Raw genomic sequence first — 17,794 nt, 5'->3', positions numbered from 1 at the left:
TCGATAGAAACAAAGAACTCTCCATTAATGGAGGCTCCTCTGAGACTGTTCCCCAAGGGCGTAGGTTTGATTTGAACTTTGGTAGGGACACTATATTGGTCGGGTGTCATTGGTGCTATGCAATATGCACGCCCTTTTTTGTGCTCGAAGTGAGCATCTGTACTGATAAGTGGAATTTATTGTTAAAAGAGAAAAGCACCATTTTGCTACATAAATAAAAAAAAATTAAGCACTACACTCATTAGAGGCTGTTTATCAATGTTTAAAGTATCACCGGCTCTGATGAATGTGGGATTAGGACTTTTTTCCACTTTGAAAATGGTTTCATTTGAACCACTAAGAGAGAAGGTAAATACAGTATTTTCTTTTGAAGATGTAGAATTGTGCAGTTAAACCCCACTCTTATATTTGTACCTACTATGCTCTCTCTGTATCAAGTAAAATAATACATTCATTAAGATATTAACTTCACTATAAAAGTTAAACATCTGGGCTGTAGTTACTCTGTGTAGCCCAATTCATGTATTATATCTGGGGCTGAAAAAATGAATCGTATTAATTGATTATTTCAATAATCGTCAACTAATTTAGTATGTAATTTATTTAATTAACTGGAGAATAGAGACTCTAAAACATACAGTAATATAAATGTAAAATGTGCCTTTCCCCGACAGAGCAACCCACTTAGATCAGTTATTATACCAAAATTGTAAAAATACAATATATATATACACTATATTGCCAAAAGTATTTGCTCACCCATCCAAATTATTGGAATCAGGTGTTCCAATCACTTCCATGGCCACAGGTGTATAAATTCAAGCACCTAGGCATGCAGACTGTTTTTACAAACATTTGTGAAAGAATGGGTCGCTCTCAGGAGCTCAGTGAATTCCAGCGTGGAACTGTGATAGGATGCCACCTGTGCAACAAATCCAGTCGTGAAATTTCCTCGCTCCTAAATATTCCACAGTCAACTGTCAGCTGTATTATAAGAAAATGGAAGTGTTTGGGAACGACAGCAACTCAGCCACGAAGTGGTAGGCCACGTAAACTGACGGAGCGGGGTCAGCGGATGCTGACGCGCATAGTGCGAAGAGGTCGCCAACTTTCTGCAGAGTCAATCACTACAGACCTCCAAACTTCATGTGGCCTTCAGATTAGCTCAAGAACAGTGCGCAGAGAGCTTCATGGAATGGGTTTCCATGGTCGAGCAGCTGCATCCAAGCCATACATCACCAAGTGCAATGCAAAGCGTCGGATGCGGTGGTGTAAAGCACGCCGCCACTGGACTCTAGAGCAGTGGAGACGCGTTCTCTGGAGTGACGAATCGCGCTTCTCCATCTGGCAATCTGATGGACGGGTCTGGGTTTGGCGGTTGCCAGGAGAACGGTACTTGTCTGACTGCATTGTGCCAAGTGTAAAGTTTGGTGGAGGGGGGATTATGGTGTGAGGTTGTTTTTCAGGAGCTGGGCTTGGCCCCTTAGTTCCAGTGAAAGGAACTCTGAATGCTTCAGCATACCAAGACATTTTGGACAATTCCATGCTCCCAACTTTGTGGGAACAGTTTGGAGCTGGCCCCTTCCTCTTCCAACATGACTGTGCACCAGTGCACAAAGCAAGGTCCATAAAGACATGGATGACAGAGTCTGGTGTGGATGAACTTGACTGGCCTGCACAGAGTCCTGACCTCAACCCGATAGAACACCTTTGGGATGAATTAGAGCGGAGACTGAGAGCCAGGCCTTCTCGTCCAACATCAGTGTGCGACCTCACAAATGCGCTTCTGGAAGAATGGTCAAAAATTCCCATAAACACACTCCTAAACCTTGTGGACAGCCTTCCCAGAAGAGTTGAAGCTGTTCTAGCTGCAAAGGGTGGACCGACGTCATATTGAACCCTATGGATTAGGAACGGGATGTCACTTAAGCTCATATGTGAGTCAAGGCAGGTGAGCAAATACTTTTGGCAATATAGTGTATATAATATATATAAGATTAAAAACTGTTTTTGTCTGTCAATATTCTCCACCCAGAACTCCTCAAGTGGAAATATTTTAGTATCACCTGGTTTATTTAGACATCACCTGAAGCACTGAAGGGCCAGCTGCTTCACCTACAAGCTGCCCTGCACCATTATTACTGGATATCTGTGTTTCCTATAATCATATAATGTATAAGTGCGTTTTTTAATAGTAAAGGATTAAATGTAACAAAACCTTTCATCATCATCCTATATTGCTACTGTCTGACTGTTTAAATAGCTCCTTATATCTATTTAATTTTTTTTGTGACATCATCTACAAACACAACACTGAGAATGAGCCTAAGTGTATTAAAATATAAAATCACTTTTAACAATTATAAAAGACAATATAACACTATCTTATCTGTAATTTAATAATATCCAAAATAAACAGCCAGATTCAAGCATTTTTACCAGACATTAATGTTTGTACTAATTTACTTATAGACTGTGTGGAAATCTATGTAAGATAAAATCAATGTTAATATTCTTCCTCTGTTTGTTCTTGTCTTTATCCTATTTCTAGAAGTATAAATAATCAATTAAATTACTATTATTATGTGGAACCCTAATTATGCTTTTTAAACGAAAAATAACAGATGTTTAGATGCCATTTCTTGTTGTTATACTGCTTGTTATTATAAAATAACACCTGCTAATAATTATGCCTGAACTTCCTCAAAGAGTCATCAAAAAATGAAAACAGTAATAGCAACTAAATATCGATAAAAAGGAAACCCTCACATTTTCTTTTTTAGTTGGCTGTGGATAAGAATCAGAAATGTTGATGGCTTACAGCCTTTATTTGCCCATTTTTCCAGCAGTCTTCAGAACTCCTGGCTGACTCAGAATATTCGTTTTATAAAAGAAAAAAAAAGTTTTTTGTTTTTTAGTGTACATGATATTGATTTCTTTATGTTATTTTTTTTTATTGGGACTAGTTTTGTAGCCTAATATTTATTGTAGTAACCGCAGCATTCTAGTGTGAATACATTTTCAATGTTGTGCTCCAAGCACAGGCGGACTAGAAAACAGCCAATCAGAGAGAGAGAAGGTGGAACCTAAGGCAGAACAACCAATGAGAGTTGAGTTAAACAGCGCAGCACAGTTCCATGCGCTGCTTCATGAAAGGGACAGGAGAGAGCAGGCAGAGGAGCTGCGAGAGGAAAAGAAGCCACTGCTGCAACAACTACTGCTGGAAATTATAAACATGTTGCTCACATCCAATTATTGGTAGGGACAATTAGGTCGGTTCAAAACTTTGGTAGGGACATGTCCCTATGGTCCCTATGCAAACCTACGCCCATGCTGTTCCCAGACAATCTTCAGCATCTAGAGGGGAAGCACTGCCCTCTGCAGGTGAAAATGAAGAAAGCACTCTAGATGCTTCCCTGCCAAATGCTGAAACATCCTCAGCCGGCTCCTCCCGGCCCCCCCTCTGGCTTCCACACCTTCTCCAGCATCGTCTGTTGCTGCTAAACCTGCCAATGGCGCCACTGCTGCTTCAACCACGTCAGCTTCTTCAACCCAGGGGGGCTACCACCCTCACAGCATCGTCATCATCGTCCTCTTCCTCCCCTGAGCCAGGAGAAGCGAGCGCTGCAGGAGCTGGAGGCAGCAGCTCAAAACAACCGCTGCTGTCCTGATCAAGGCTGCGCTTTAAAAAAGAAATTGTCTAGAGATGTTCTAGACGATTTTATTTCTTTACACTTGTGTAGACAAAATAAATCTAAGTCTTATTAAAGTCAGAATTCTGACTTTTTCCCATATTAAACTGAAATAAAATTAAAAAAATTTCATTTCAAAAATACATTTGATATGCATGAACTAAATACTTAAATTTAATAGTTATTTCCTTTGTATTTGTACGTAATTGTTGTTTTAGATGAAACACTTTTGGGTTTTCTGACCTTTTAGGTCTTTTTTTCTGGATCAGAAGATGGCGAGCTAGAAACTGACCATGGACTTTATGATTTTGGAATGAATTAATTCTGAGTCCATTTTCTTCTTCTCATCGTTTTTCTGTAAGTGTCTGTTTTTTTTTTTTTTATGCATATCACTGAATATATATTCACCGAAACTAAAGCACTCCCTGGTTTTTTTCCACGCCTCCTTTAAAGGACACCGATAGCTGCTGCTTCTGTAGCTGCAGCTAGCTGCCTGGCCCATAACTGTTACATTCAAAAACAATAAACCACCGTCCCAATATTACCTGATGAAATAAAAGTGCCCATAGCCCAGGACTTGTGAGGGTTTGATTTCTGTGAGTGTTTAGTTGATCTGTAAAGGTTAAATGTAGACCAGTGTTCCTATATGGCAGCAGAAAGTGTTTATTTCCAGAAGGACCTCCTCCTCACCTGCAGGATCTCCTCATAGGTATGTCTGATGGAGTCTTGGAGGGGAGTGTCCCTTTCCCCGGCCTCCTCCACCTTCCTTTTGGCTTTCTTCACCTCCTCTCTGAGCTTCTTCAGCCTCCATCGAGCTCGGGCCAGTTCCCGTTCATACTCCTCTACCTGGCTCTCCTTTTGAGCCTCCTCTGCTTGTAGAGACAGGATCTGGGAGGAAACCAACCCCAAAATTAAAACAAAAACATTTCAAAGGAAGTTTGGATCAGTTTCTGTCCTCTTTACCTATTTAATCATAAATGAAGAAGGCGAGGCCTTCTGACCATAACAGACATGTGGACCAGCAGTCCATATGCAGGGCTGGAACTATAGGAACTAGAACTATAGAAAGAGGAACTAAAGAAACTGGAGCTATAGGAACTGGAACTATAGGAACAGGAACTACAGGAAGAGGAACTATAGGAAGAAGAACTATAGGAAGAAGAACTATAGGAACAGGAACTATAGGAAGAAGAACTATAGGAACAAGAACTATAGGAAGAAGAACTATAGGAACAGGAACTACAGGAACAGAAACTATAGGAAGAAGAACTATAGGAAGAAGAACTACAGGAAGAGGAACTATAGGAAGAAGAACTATAGGAAAAAGAACTATAGGAACAGGAACTATAGGAAGAAGAACTATAGGAAGAGGAACTATAGAAACTGGAACTATAGGAACTGGAACTATAGGAAGAGGAACTACAGGAAGAGGAACTATAGGAAGAAGAACTATAGGAAGAAGAACTATAGGAACAGGAACTATAGGAAGAAGAACTATAGGAAGAAGAACTACAGGAAGAGGAACTATAGGAAGAAGAACTACAGGAAGAGGAACTATAGGAAGAAGAACTACAGGAAGAGGAACTATAGGAACAGGAACTATAGGAAGAAGAACTATAGGAAGAGGAACTATAGGAACAGGAACTATAGGAAGAAGAACTATAGGAAGAAGAACTATAGGAACAGGAACTATAGGAAGAGGAACTATAGAAACTGGAGCTATAGGAACTGGAACTATATGAACAGGAACTATAGGAAGAGGAACTACAGGAAGATGAACTACAGGAAGAGGAACTATAGGAAGAGGAACTACAGGAAGATGAACTATAGGAAGAGGAACTATAGGAAGAAGAACTATAGGAACAGGAACTATAGGAAGAAGAACTATAGGAAGAAGAACTACAGGAAGAGGAACTATAGGAAGAAGAACTACAGGAAGAGGAACTATAGGAAGAAGAACTACAGGAAGAGGAACTATAGGAACAAGAACTATAGGAAGAAGAACTATAGGAACAGGAACTGTAGGAAGAACAACTATAGGAACAGGAACTATAGGAAGAAGAACTACAGGAAGAGGAACTATAGGAAGAAGAACTACAGGAAGAGGAACTATAGGAACAAGAACTATAGGAAGCAGAACTATAGGAACAGGAACTATAGGAAGAAGAACTATAGGGAGCAGAACTATAGGAAGAGGAACTATAAGAACTGGAACTATAGAAACTGGAAATATAGGAACTGGAACTATAGGAACAGGAACTATAGAAAGAAGAACTATAGGAAGAAGAACTATAGGAACAGGAACTATAGGAAGAAGAACTATAGGAAGAGGAACTATAAGAACTGGAACTATAGAAACTGGAAATATAGGAACTGGAACTATAGGAACAGGAACTATAGAAAGAAGAACTATAGGAAGAAGAACTATAGGAACAGGAACTATAGGAAGAAGAACTATAGGAAGAAGAACTATAGGAAGAAGAACTATAGGAAGAGGAACTATAGAAACTGGAACTATAGGAACTGGAACTATAGGAAGAGGAACTACAGGAAGAGGAACTATAGGAAGAAGAACTATAGGAAGAAGAACTATAGGAACAGGAACTATAGGAAGAAGAACTATAGGAAGAAGAACTACAGGAAGAGGAACTATAGGAAGAAGAACTACAGGAAGAGGAACTATAGGAAGAAGAACTACAGGAAGAGGAACTATAGGAACAGGAACTATAGGAAGAAGAACTATAGGAAGAGGAACTATAGGAACAGGAACTATAGGAAGAAGAACTATAGGAAGAAGAACTATAGGAACAGGAACTATAGGAAGAGGAACTATAGAAACTGGAGCTATAGGAACTGGAACTATATGAACAGGAACTATAGGAAGAGGAACTACAGGAAGATGAACTACAGGAAGAGGAACTATAGGAAGAGGAACTACAGGAAGATGAACTATAGGAAGAGGAACTATAGGAAGAAGAACTATAGGAACAGGAACTATAGGAAGAAGAACTATAGGAAGAACTACAGGAAGAGGAACTATAGGAAGAAGAACTACAGGAAGAGGAACTATAGGAAGAAGAACTACAGGAAGAGGAACTATAGGAACAAGAACTATAGGAAGAAGAACTATAGGAACAGGAACTGTAGGAAGAAGAACTATAGGAACAGGAACTATAGGAAGAAGAACTACAGGAAGAGGAACTATAGGAAGAAGAACTACAGGAAGAGGAACTATAGGAACAAGAACTATAGGAAGCAGAACTATAGGAAGAGGAACTATAGGAAGAAGAACTATAGGACGCAGAACTATAGGAAGAGGAACTATAAGAACTGGAACTATAGAAACTGGAAATATAGGAACTGGAACTATAGGAACAGGAACTATAGAAAGAAGAACTATAGGAAGAAGAACTATAGGAACAGGAACTATAGGAAGAAGAACTATAGGAAGAGGAACTATAAGAACTGGAACTATAGAAACTGGAAATATAGGAACTGGAACTATAGGAACAGGAACTATAGAAAGAAGAACTATAGGAAGAAGAACTATAGGAACAGGAACTATAGGAAGAAGAACTATAGGAAGAAGAACTATAGGAACAGGAACTATAGGAAGAAGAACTATGGGAAGAGAAACTACAGGTGCTGGTCATAAAATTAGAATATCATGAAAAAGTAGATTGATTTCAGTAATTCCATTTAAAAAGTGAAACTTGTATATTATATTCATACATTACATACAAACTCATATATTTCAGATGTTTATTTTGTTTAATTTTGATGATTACAAATGACAACAAATGAAAATCCCAAATTCATCATATCAGAAAATTAGAATATTACTGAAGACCAATAAAAACAAAGGATTTATAGAAATGTTGGCCAACTGAAAAGTATGAACATGAAAAGTATGAGCATGTACAGCACTCAGTATTTAGTTGGGCCTCCTTTGGCCTGTATTACTGCAGCAATGCGGCGTGGCATGGAGTCGATCAGTCTGTGGCACTGCTCAGGTGTTATGATAGCCCAGGTTGCTCTAATAGTGGCTTTTAGCTCTTCTGAATTGTTGGGTCTGGTGTATTGCATCTTCTTCTTCACAATACCCCATAGATTTTCTATGGGGTTAAGGTCAGGAGAGTTTGCTGGCCAATTAAGAACAGGGATACCATGGTCCTTCAACCAGGTACTGGTAGCTTTGGCACTGTGTGCAGGTGCCAAGTCCTGTTGGAAAATGAAATCTGCATCTCCAAAAAGTTGGTCAGCTGCAGGAAGCATGAAGTGCTCTAAAACTTCCTGGTATGTGGCTGCGTTGACCCTGGACCTCAGAAAACACAATGGACCAACACCAGCAGATGACATGGCACCCCAAACCATCACTGACTGTGGAAACTTTACACTGGACTTCAAGCAACGTGGATGAAGTGCCTCTCTTCTTTTCCTCCAGACTCTGGGACCTTGATTTCCAAAGGAAATGCAAAATTTACTTTCATCAGAGAACATGACTTTGGACCACTCACCAGCAGTCCAGTCCTGTTTCTCTTTAGCCCAGGCAAGACGCTTCTGACGCTGTCTGTGGTTCAAGAGTGGCTTGACACAAGGAATGCGACAGCAGAAACCCATGTCTTTCATACGTCTGTGTGTGGTGGTTCTTGAAGCACTCACTCCAGCTGCAGTCCACTCTTTGTGAATCTCCCCCACATTTTTGAATGGGTTTTGTTTCACAATCCTCTCCAGGGTGCGGTTATCTCTCTTGCTTGTACACTTTTTTCGACCACATCTTTTCCTTCCCTTCGCCTCTCTATTAATGTGCTTGGACACTGAGCTCTGTGAACAGCCAGCCTCTTTAGCGATGACCTTTTGTGTCTTGCCCTCCTTGTGCAAGGTGTCGATGGTCGTCTTTTGGAAAACTGTTAAGTCAGCAGTCTTCCCCATGATTGTGTAGCCTATAGAACTAGACTGAAAGACCATTTAAAAGGCTTTTGCAGGTGGTTTGAGTTAATTAGCTGATTAGAGTGTGGCACCAGGGGCCATCAATTTTGAACCTTTTCACAATATTCTAATTTTCTGATATGATGAATTTGAGATTTTCATTTGTTGTCATTTGTAATCATCAAAATTAAACAAAATAAACATCTGAAATATATGAGTTTGTATGTAATGTATGAATATAATATACAAGTTTCACTTTTTAAATGGAATTACTGAAATCAATCTACTTTTTCATGATATTCTAATTTTATGACCAGCACCTGTATAGGAACAGGAACTATAGGAAGAGGAACTATAGAAACTGGAGCTATAGGAACTGGAACTATAGGAACAGGAACTATAGGAAGAGGAACTACAGGAAGATGAACTACAGGAAGAGGAACTATAGGAAGAGGAACTACAGGAAGATGAACTATAGGAAGAGGAACTATAGGAAGAAGAACTATAGGAAGAAGAACTATAGGAACAGGAACTATAGGAAGAAGAACTATAGGAAGAAGAACTACAGGAAGAGGAACTTTAGGAAGAAGAACTACAGGAAGAGGAACTATAGGAAGAAGAACTACAGGAAGAGGAACTATAGAAACAAGAACTATAGGAAGAAGAACTATAGGAACAGGAACTATAGGAAGAAGAACTATAGGAAGAAGAACTACAGGAAGAGGAACTATAGGAAGAAGAACTACAGGGAGAGGAACTATAGGAAGAAGAACTACAGGAAGAGGAACTATAGGAACAAGAACTATAAGAAGAAGAACTATAGGAACAGGAACTATAGGAAGAAGAACTATAGGAAGAAGAACTATAGGAAGAGGAACTATAAGAACTGGAACTATAGAAACTGGAAATATAGGAACTGGAACTATAGGAACAGGAACTATAGAAAGAATAACTATAGGAAGAAGAACTATAGGAACAGGAACTATAGGAAGAAGAACTATAGGAAGAAGAACTATAGGAACAGGAACTATAGGAAGAAGAACTATGGGAAGAGAAACTATAGGAACAGGAACTATAGGAAGAGGAACTATAGAAACTGGAGCTATAGGAACTGGAACTATAGGAACAGGAACTATAGGAAGAGGAACTACAGGAAGATGAACTACAGGAAGAGGAACTATAGGAAGATGAACTATAGGAAGAGGAACTATAGGAAGAAGAACTATAGGAAGAAGAACTATAGGAACAGGAACTATAGGAAGAAGAACTATAGGAAGACGAACTACAGGAAGAGGAACTATAGGAAGAAGAACTACAGGAAGAGGAACTATAGGAAGAAGAACTACAGGAAGAGGAACTATAGGAACAAGAACTATAGGAAGAAGAACTATAGGAAGAAGAACTTTAGGAAGAGGAACTATAAGAACTGGAACTATAGAAACTGGAAATATAGGAACTGGAACTATAGGAACAGGAACTATAGAAAGAAGAACTATAGTAAGAAGAACTATAGGAACAGGAACTATAGGAAGAAGAACTATAGGAAGAGGAACTATAAGAACTGGAACTATAGAAACTGGAAATATAGGAACTGGAACTATAGGAACAGGAACTATAGAAAGAAGAACTATAGGAAGAAGAACTATAGTAACAGGAACTATAGGAAGAAGAACTATAGGAAGAAGAACTATAGGAAGAGGAACTATAAGAACTGGAACTATAGAAACTGGAAATATAGGAACTGGAACTATAGGAACAGGAACTATAGAAAGAAGAACTATAGGAAGAAGAACTATAGGAAGAAGAACTACAGGAAGAGGAACTATAGGAAGAAGAACTACAGGAAGAGGAACTATAGGAAGAAGAACTACAGGAAGAGGAACTATAGGAACAGGAACTATAGGAAGAAGAACTATAGGAAGAAGAACTATAGGAACAGGAACTATAGGAAGAGGAACTATAGAAACTGGAGCTATAGGAACTGGAACTATAGGAACAGGAACTATAGGAAGAGGAACTACAGGAAGATGAACTAGAGGAAGAGGAACTATAGGAAGAGGAACTACAGGAAGATGAACTATAGAAAGAGGAACTATAGGAAGAAGAACTATAGGAAGAAGAACTATAGGAACAGGAACTATAGGAAGAAGAAGTATAGGAAGAAGAACTATAGGAACAGGAACTATAGGAAGAAGAACTATAGGAAGAAGAACTACAGGAAGAGGAACTATAGGAAGAAGAACTACAGGAAGAGGAACTATAGGAAGAAGAACTACAGGAAGAGGAACTATAGGAACAAGAACTATAGGAAGAAGAACTATAGGAACAGGAACTATAGGAAGAAGAACTATAGGAAGAAGAACTATAGGAAGAGGAACTATAAGAACTGGAACTATAGAAACTGGAAATATAGGAACTGGAACTATAGGAACAGGAACTATAGAAAGAATAACTATAGGAAGAAGAACTATAGGAACAGGAACTATAGGAAGAAGAACTATAGGAACAGGAACTATAGGAAGAAGAACTATGGGAAGAGAAACTATAGGAACAGGAACTATAGGAAGAGGAACTATAGAAACTGGAGCTATAGGAACTGGAACTATAGGAACAGGAACTATAGGAAGAGGAACTACAGGAAGATGAACTACAGGAAGAGGAACTATAGGAAGAGGAACTACCGGAAGATGAACTATAGGAAGAGGAACTATAGGAAGAAGAACTATAGGAAGAAGAACTATAGGAACAGGAACTATAGGAAGAAGAACTATAGGAAGAAGAACTACAGGAAGAGGAACTATAGGAAGAAGAACTACAGGAAGAGGAACTATAGGAAGAAGAACTACAGGAAGAGGAACTATAGGAACAAGAACTATAGGAAGAAGAACTATAGGAAGAAGAACTATAGGAAGAGGAACTATAAGAACTGGAACTATAGAAACTGGAAATATAGGAACTGGAACTATAGGAACAGGAACTATAGAAACAATAACTATAGGAAGAAGAACTATAGGAACAAGAACTATAGGAAGAAGAACTATAGGTAGAAGAACTATAGGAACAGGAACTATAGGAAGAAGAACTATGGGAAGAAGAACTATAGGAACAAGAACTATAGGAAGAAGAACTATAGGAAGAGGAACTATAAGAACTGGAACTATAGAAACTGGAAATATAGGAACTGGAACTATAGGAACAGGAACTATAGAAACAATAACTATAGGAAGAAGAACTATAGGAACAAGAACTATAGGAAGAAGAACTATAGGTAGAAGAACTATAGGAACAGGAACTATAGGAAGAAGAACTATGGGAAGAGGAATTTAATGAATAGGAACTGTGGGAACCGGAAGCATGTGCAGCCTTTTACGGTTCAGGTCTGAGTGGCAGTGGGTTTAGGTTTCGCTAACTGGTGGCGTCGTTCCTTTACCATTATCACTGTGGGCTGGTTCCACTTCAAGGCCCACAGGACCTGCAGTTTAAAATGTTGCCAAACAGGATCACCATGGGTCACCAGGCGGCTGTAGAGGCGACCCGTTACAGTGAACCTCAGAAGAACCCGGGTCCTTCATTAGGACCATAGCGTCTACAGACGACCTTCAGCCATTATTAGCTTCTAAAGCTAAGTTGGTCTCTGAGGAAGAATGAAACCAATCGTCTTCTTCATGGGTTTAAAGCTTCTACTGCTCAGCTGAGAGTTTTGGGTTTTCATGCTTTTTGATGATCAGTTTACCTCAGAAATAAAAATATATATTTTTTAATTAAACTTAGAAGAGTGAACAGCCTCTGATGGACTGAAAGGCTGAAAGCAACGTGGCTGGTTAGGGATGACCTGAGGTCAAACAAAAGCAGCGCTACATAAAAACCAAGGTTACCTTCTGACTTTCTTCGTAGCAGAGCTGTCTGGTCGCCTTTATCTGCTGGGTCAGTTTCTCCTTGTGCTCCTCAAACTTCACCAGGGTCTCCTCTAAGTCCTTACAGTCTGATTGCTGCTCCTGAAGCTCCAGGTTCTCCACGGCCAAAGCGTTTTCCAGCTCCTATCCCACAACAAACAGACATCAACAGGAGAAGGTCATCATGTCTTCAGGTCAAATTCTTCTCCCGGCTCCACGCTCCAGGAAAACCTGTTTCAGGCTTTCCAGGAACGACATGTAGCCTGTTGGCTAAAGGCTGAATGGATCTACAGAAGCTGATCACAGCTAATATAGCTGCCATTGTTCCAGGCAGAGAAAGGATAGAGTAGCTCCGCCCACCACGCATCAGACCCACTCTAACACAGAGTAGCAAAGATGCTTCAGAGCTAAACTGGTACAAGCATCAGAAATGAAGCAGCAGGTGCGTTTTAGCTGCTCCTGGTGCGCGCCGTCTGAACGTAGCGGTAGCGTGAAGGGTCTTGCCTCAGGACTGTTGGGTAAAACATGTTGAGGTTTGTCTGTTCTTAGCCTCACAGGCTCCAAATGAAGGTCATGAGAGATAAGAATGAGTCACAGCCTCCTTCATGGGATGAATGAGAGGACTGCTGTTATTAGGAGATCCATCTGACCAGAGAGAGATAGATTAACCTCACAGGAAACGGACTTGTGTTCCCTCTGACTTAGTGCCATGAAGGATCCCTCAGCCTTTAAACGGTCGGTGACTCCTGTCTCTACCTGCTCAGCCGCTAAAGTCAATGGCTGCATAGAACCTTTCATCTGACTGGATGATCTGATCGATCTGGATCTATAAAGTGCCTTCAGACGACGGAAGCTGTTAGTTGGTGCAATATTAATAAAGTGAATTGAAGTGAAGCATAAATATTAACATCTATTAGTGATTAAACAGAGCTGAGTCATGTGTTGGTAAATACGATTATTATAATTCAACTAAGTCAGGCCTAACTAAATGCTAGAAGCCCAATAAGCACAGTTTAAGTTTAGTTTCTTGCTAACAATGTTGGATGCTGTGACATTATAACATAAAGATAAGACGTATTTAGGCTAGTACTAAATCATCTCCACACTGGTGTCATTTCAGCTTGTCACCAGAGGGGGCAGACTTCTGCAAAATGCTATGATGACAGCAGGTGTGAGAATTGAGTTAACTGAGGGGAACGGCTGAGAAATAAAGCAATGAAGCGAATATTGGAGAGGGATGAGTAACAGAGTGATGAATAGACGATAACTGAACCGTAAAATGTTCTTCAATGCAAAACAAATCACTAAAGAACAAAATATCATGACATATAGAAAATATAGAAAGAAAGACAGAATCCCGGATCTAACGACAAACCAGAGTCAAAGACTTTCCACAGCTTTAGGAACAAAATCCAATTCACCAACATGAACTCATAACACAGCTTAACTTCTACTGGTCTCTCTCCTTGAGTTTAATCACAAACTAAATCCTCTCCATCATTAGTCTCTATCAATCCTTGATTAAATGAATTGACTTCTAGAAACATGCAACTTTAGAGTGGCTGATATTTCGTCCTGATCATCTGAAACCATTTTTGGACCAAAGCTTATTTTTTGGTGATTTTCCCTTTAGAAGTTGGATACTGTCCAGCTGAAATAAGTGCTAAATAGTTTTGAACATCTGATAACAGCTCATTATCATCTCAGATGAGGAAAACAGAGATGCTGAAAATGTAGAGCAGGAGCAAAGAGGAGAGAGAGGAACGGGAAATTCTTCCTTCAGTCATCATGGGCAATGTGGGATCTTAGGAAACTAGTTAGAAGAACTTCAAGCCCCAGCAAGGACCCAGCCACAATATCAGCAATGCAGCATTATGTGTTTCACTGAAACCTGGCTGTAGGATCATATCTCAGACTCCAGCGTCTCTCTGCCAGGCTTTCTGACCAAACCAGCAGACAGAGGTTTAAAGAGGACTGGAAAACTCAAAGGAGGTGGTTGGCAGTGCGTGAGATCAACAGATGGTGTCATCTAGACAGAGCATGTGAGCGGAGCGGAACATGGAGCGGAGCAGAGGAAATATGGTGGAGGGAGGATTTCGCTCCGCTCCAGTTCGCTCCGATGCGCTCACAATGTCCATTAAAAATGTTGGATTATAAACTTTGTAAAATAACATTTATTTAAGTGTGATTTTCTTGACAATTAATAATTAAATAGGAAACATGGAGCAACATGAATTGAGCGAGGTGTTCCCATCTGGGAAACACTGCGATAATTTAACAGCCAAATAAATGAGACAATCCACATGTATCGTTCACATCATTAAATCAACCCAGGACCCTGGCATCATTACAGGAAGGAAAAATGTCAGAAAATACCTTCCCCTGAAAATCTAAGCAGAAAGGTCCATAAAAGTCCACAAAAAAACGTGTCAATATTCCTCCATACTGCTCGTCCAATGTATTCCAAGTGTCCTGAGTGGGTAGCGTCCAGAATTTACTCGAAACGAAGTCATTTAGAATGTTTTTAGAGCATAAACAGTAGTGTATAGGATTTCCTGAAAGCGCGTTCACGACGCTACGGAAGCCGGCAGACCAAACCAGATGAAAGTGCGCATTCAGCGCCTGCTCTGCCGATAATGCAAGCGTAGAAGAAGAAATGTGCTGTTTACCTGTGCAAAGAAAGAAACAACGAAAGAAAAATGTCTGAGGACTTCAGTGTTGAGGAAGAGCATGAGTTCTTTGCCGAGCTGAATGCGCACTTTCATCTGGTTTGGTCTGCCGCGGTTTCCGTAGACTCGTGAACGCGCTTTCAGGAAATCCTATACACTACTGTTTATGCTCTAAAAACATTCTAAATGACTTCGTTTCGAGTAAATTATGGACGCTACCCACTCAGGACACTTGGATTACATTGGACGAGCAGTATGGAGGAATATTGACACGTTTTTTGTGGACTTTTATGGACCTTTCTGCCTCGGGCGCCATAGACCTCCATTATTTGAATGTCAGCAGACAGCAAGAAGCCTCCCAGATCTCCAGATGCATTTGAGATATCAAAAAAGTACTCCAGAGTGTTGCTCAGCATGGGGGTGAGTAGAAAATGAAGGCTAATCATGTTTTGGGTGTACTATTCCTTTAATGAGGAGAATACAAAAGCAACCTAAAGTTGTCGGGAAGCGGCTGTTCCAACAGTTGCTGAGTGGCGCCCGACTTTACATGAATGAATAAAGTGAATGTGATTGGTCGATTATCAAGGGGGCGGGATTGTTGTGGCCGGTTTGTGGGAAGCATCTTGCTAACCAGTTAGCATCTTAGTGCTAGCAGGTTCCCAATGGGAAATTCCATTGGGACCAAGTAGCACTAAATTGGTGACTTAGAAACGACGCTGTCAAGGAACGCTATGGACAGCGGAAACATGCAAGAGGAGGAGAGTTTAGTGTCGGAGGTCGTGGATGAGTCTCCTCCGTCATCCATTTTTTATTTAGAGGAGGAAAGCGGGGACGAAGATGTTGTGGAAGAGGACGCCAGGGCGGCAGAAGCTTGGTTTGGTGTAGAAGGCTTCCAGCCGTACATGTTTGAGCCCTTGCATCGCAACGCTGCCAGTTCTGGTAGCTCTACGCCTGCCGAAGACACAGACGTCCATCCCCGTGAACACTGGGACGCAACTCAATGGGAAAGGAAAGGATTCTGATTTCAACCGTTGCGTATATTAGCTGCGACACATGAATCAAGATGCTATGACCGAAAACATTTGATTGACAGATGAACGTTGATATATGATTGACCGAATTTAGGTGTTCAGGCTGACGTAGAACTAACTGGCCTGCAGAAGATAACGGAAAAAAACAGATTTTAAGACAGGATTTTTTTTTTTTTTTATAGAAATTTCATGATTTTGGGACAATATGGTCTGAGAAAGAGAACATTTATATACATGTTTAAGCCAGAATGACATTTAAATATTATTTCCCTACAACTAAGAATTGCAGTGAACGATGTCCACTAAAAATCTAAAATCTGAAAATAACAAAACTACCATTTTTAAAATGGTATTAATCTAAGTTTAACTGATTATTTTTAATGTGTAAAAGACATTCAACATAGTTCACAACACCTTTAAAAAACAAACAATTAAAACAGAAACTGTTAAAACAGGTCAGCTATTTAGTTTCTCTATCACCCCCCCCCCCCCCCCCCCCCATCATAGAATGCCCTTGAATCACAGGATCTGTCCAGCCGCTGGTTCCTGGGATCCAGGGGAATCCAGTGATGGAGGAACATTCTTCCTTTGGCTCCACTGATGCAAATCATGCAAACAAGCAGGCTAGTCTATGAGGCAGGCAGAATAAACACAGACAGGCGCACACACCAGAGGCAGGTGCTGCGGTCTTACTCTGATCTCGGCTGCCTTGGCCAGGACTCGCTCATCCATTTCTATCACGTCTGTGTCTCCAGGAGATGACCAACATATGAAGCAAGAATGTTTCAGCAGGTTGGAGAAGGCGCATTCATTTTTCCAGCCTGCCTTCCCTGCATCCTCCCCTGGTTCCTGGGATTTCTCTATTTTCTCCTGCTGCACTGCTGGCTCCTCCATTGCTGCACTCCCTCAGTGTGGCTTCACTGCAGAGGAGGCGGAGCCCCCCTCAGCCTGTGTGTAGATGTGTCTCTGATGAGTGGCTCAGTGGCTTCAGACAGACGGACAGGAAGCAGCAGCTCCAACCAGCTAGAAACAGAAAGCTGGAGTCCAACGGATGGAGCAGCATCTTCTGGGCTTTCATGGCTTCATGTCATTTGTCTTCCACCCCTCTCCCTCCAACCGTTGGGCTGTTCTGTCTCACACCCCCATCCGGCTCTCCCTCCCCCACCGTTCATGGCTCTAACGGGCCTCTGCAGTATGCGTCAGTCTGCTCACAGCATCCCATCATTCATAAAAAACACAAGAATCATTGAAACGGAGGAGAATTACTCTGCTCAGCAGAAACCTTCATTTTTATCACTTTCGCTCACAAATTGATCTCAGCTCATGCTGTAAAATTTCACCTTTTTTCTTTGAATATCTGAACAGGATTGAACTGTTTTAAACATCGAGCATTTATGGAGCTTGCTGTGACTTATTTTAGTCATGAACAGGGGCCGATTTAGGAAATGTGGGGCCCTAGGCAAAGACAGGCAGGGGGCCCTCTGAATGGAGAAGACAACACATCAAACAGCCCCATTCTCCAGATGTAGAAATGTTAATAGAATAGACCTCCATTATCTGTTCTAGGTTGTGTCCCTCTC

The 17,794-nt window shown here is 40.7% G+C and overlaps 1 protein-coding gene across 1 annotated transcript; it reads right to left on the bottom strand.

Moving 5' to 3' along the window:
* Positions 1 to 4,355: 4,355 nt before the first annotated feature.
* Positions 4,356 to 17,359, bottom strand: LOC119779376 (epidermal growth factor receptor substrate 15-like). The gene is made up of 3 exons (XM_038279010.1): positions 16,884 to 17,359; positions 12,497 to 12,658; positions 4,356 to 4,580 (listed from the first exon to the last, which is right to left on the bottom strand). Exons 1-3 carry the CDS (start codon positions 17,106 to 17,108, stop codon positions 4,356 to 4,358), a joined length of 612 nt encoding a protein of 203 aa, XP_038134938.1. The 5' UTR covers positions 17,109 to 17,359.
* Between the last annotated feature and the right edge of the window lie 435 nt (positions 17,360 to 17,794).

Source organism: Cyprinodon tularosa, unplaced genomic scaffold, assembly GCF_016077235.1.
Source record: "Cyprinodon tularosa strain WSP-4 unplaced genomic scaffold, ASM1607723v1 ctg1465, whole genome shotgun sequence".
Classification (NCBI taxonomy): Eukaryota; Metazoa; Chordata; class Actinopteri; order Cyprinodontiformes; family Cyprinodontidae; genus Cyprinodon; species Cyprinodon tularosa.
Note: the sequence above shows the minus strand (reverse complement) of the source record. Positions and strands in the feature narration are given on the sequence as shown.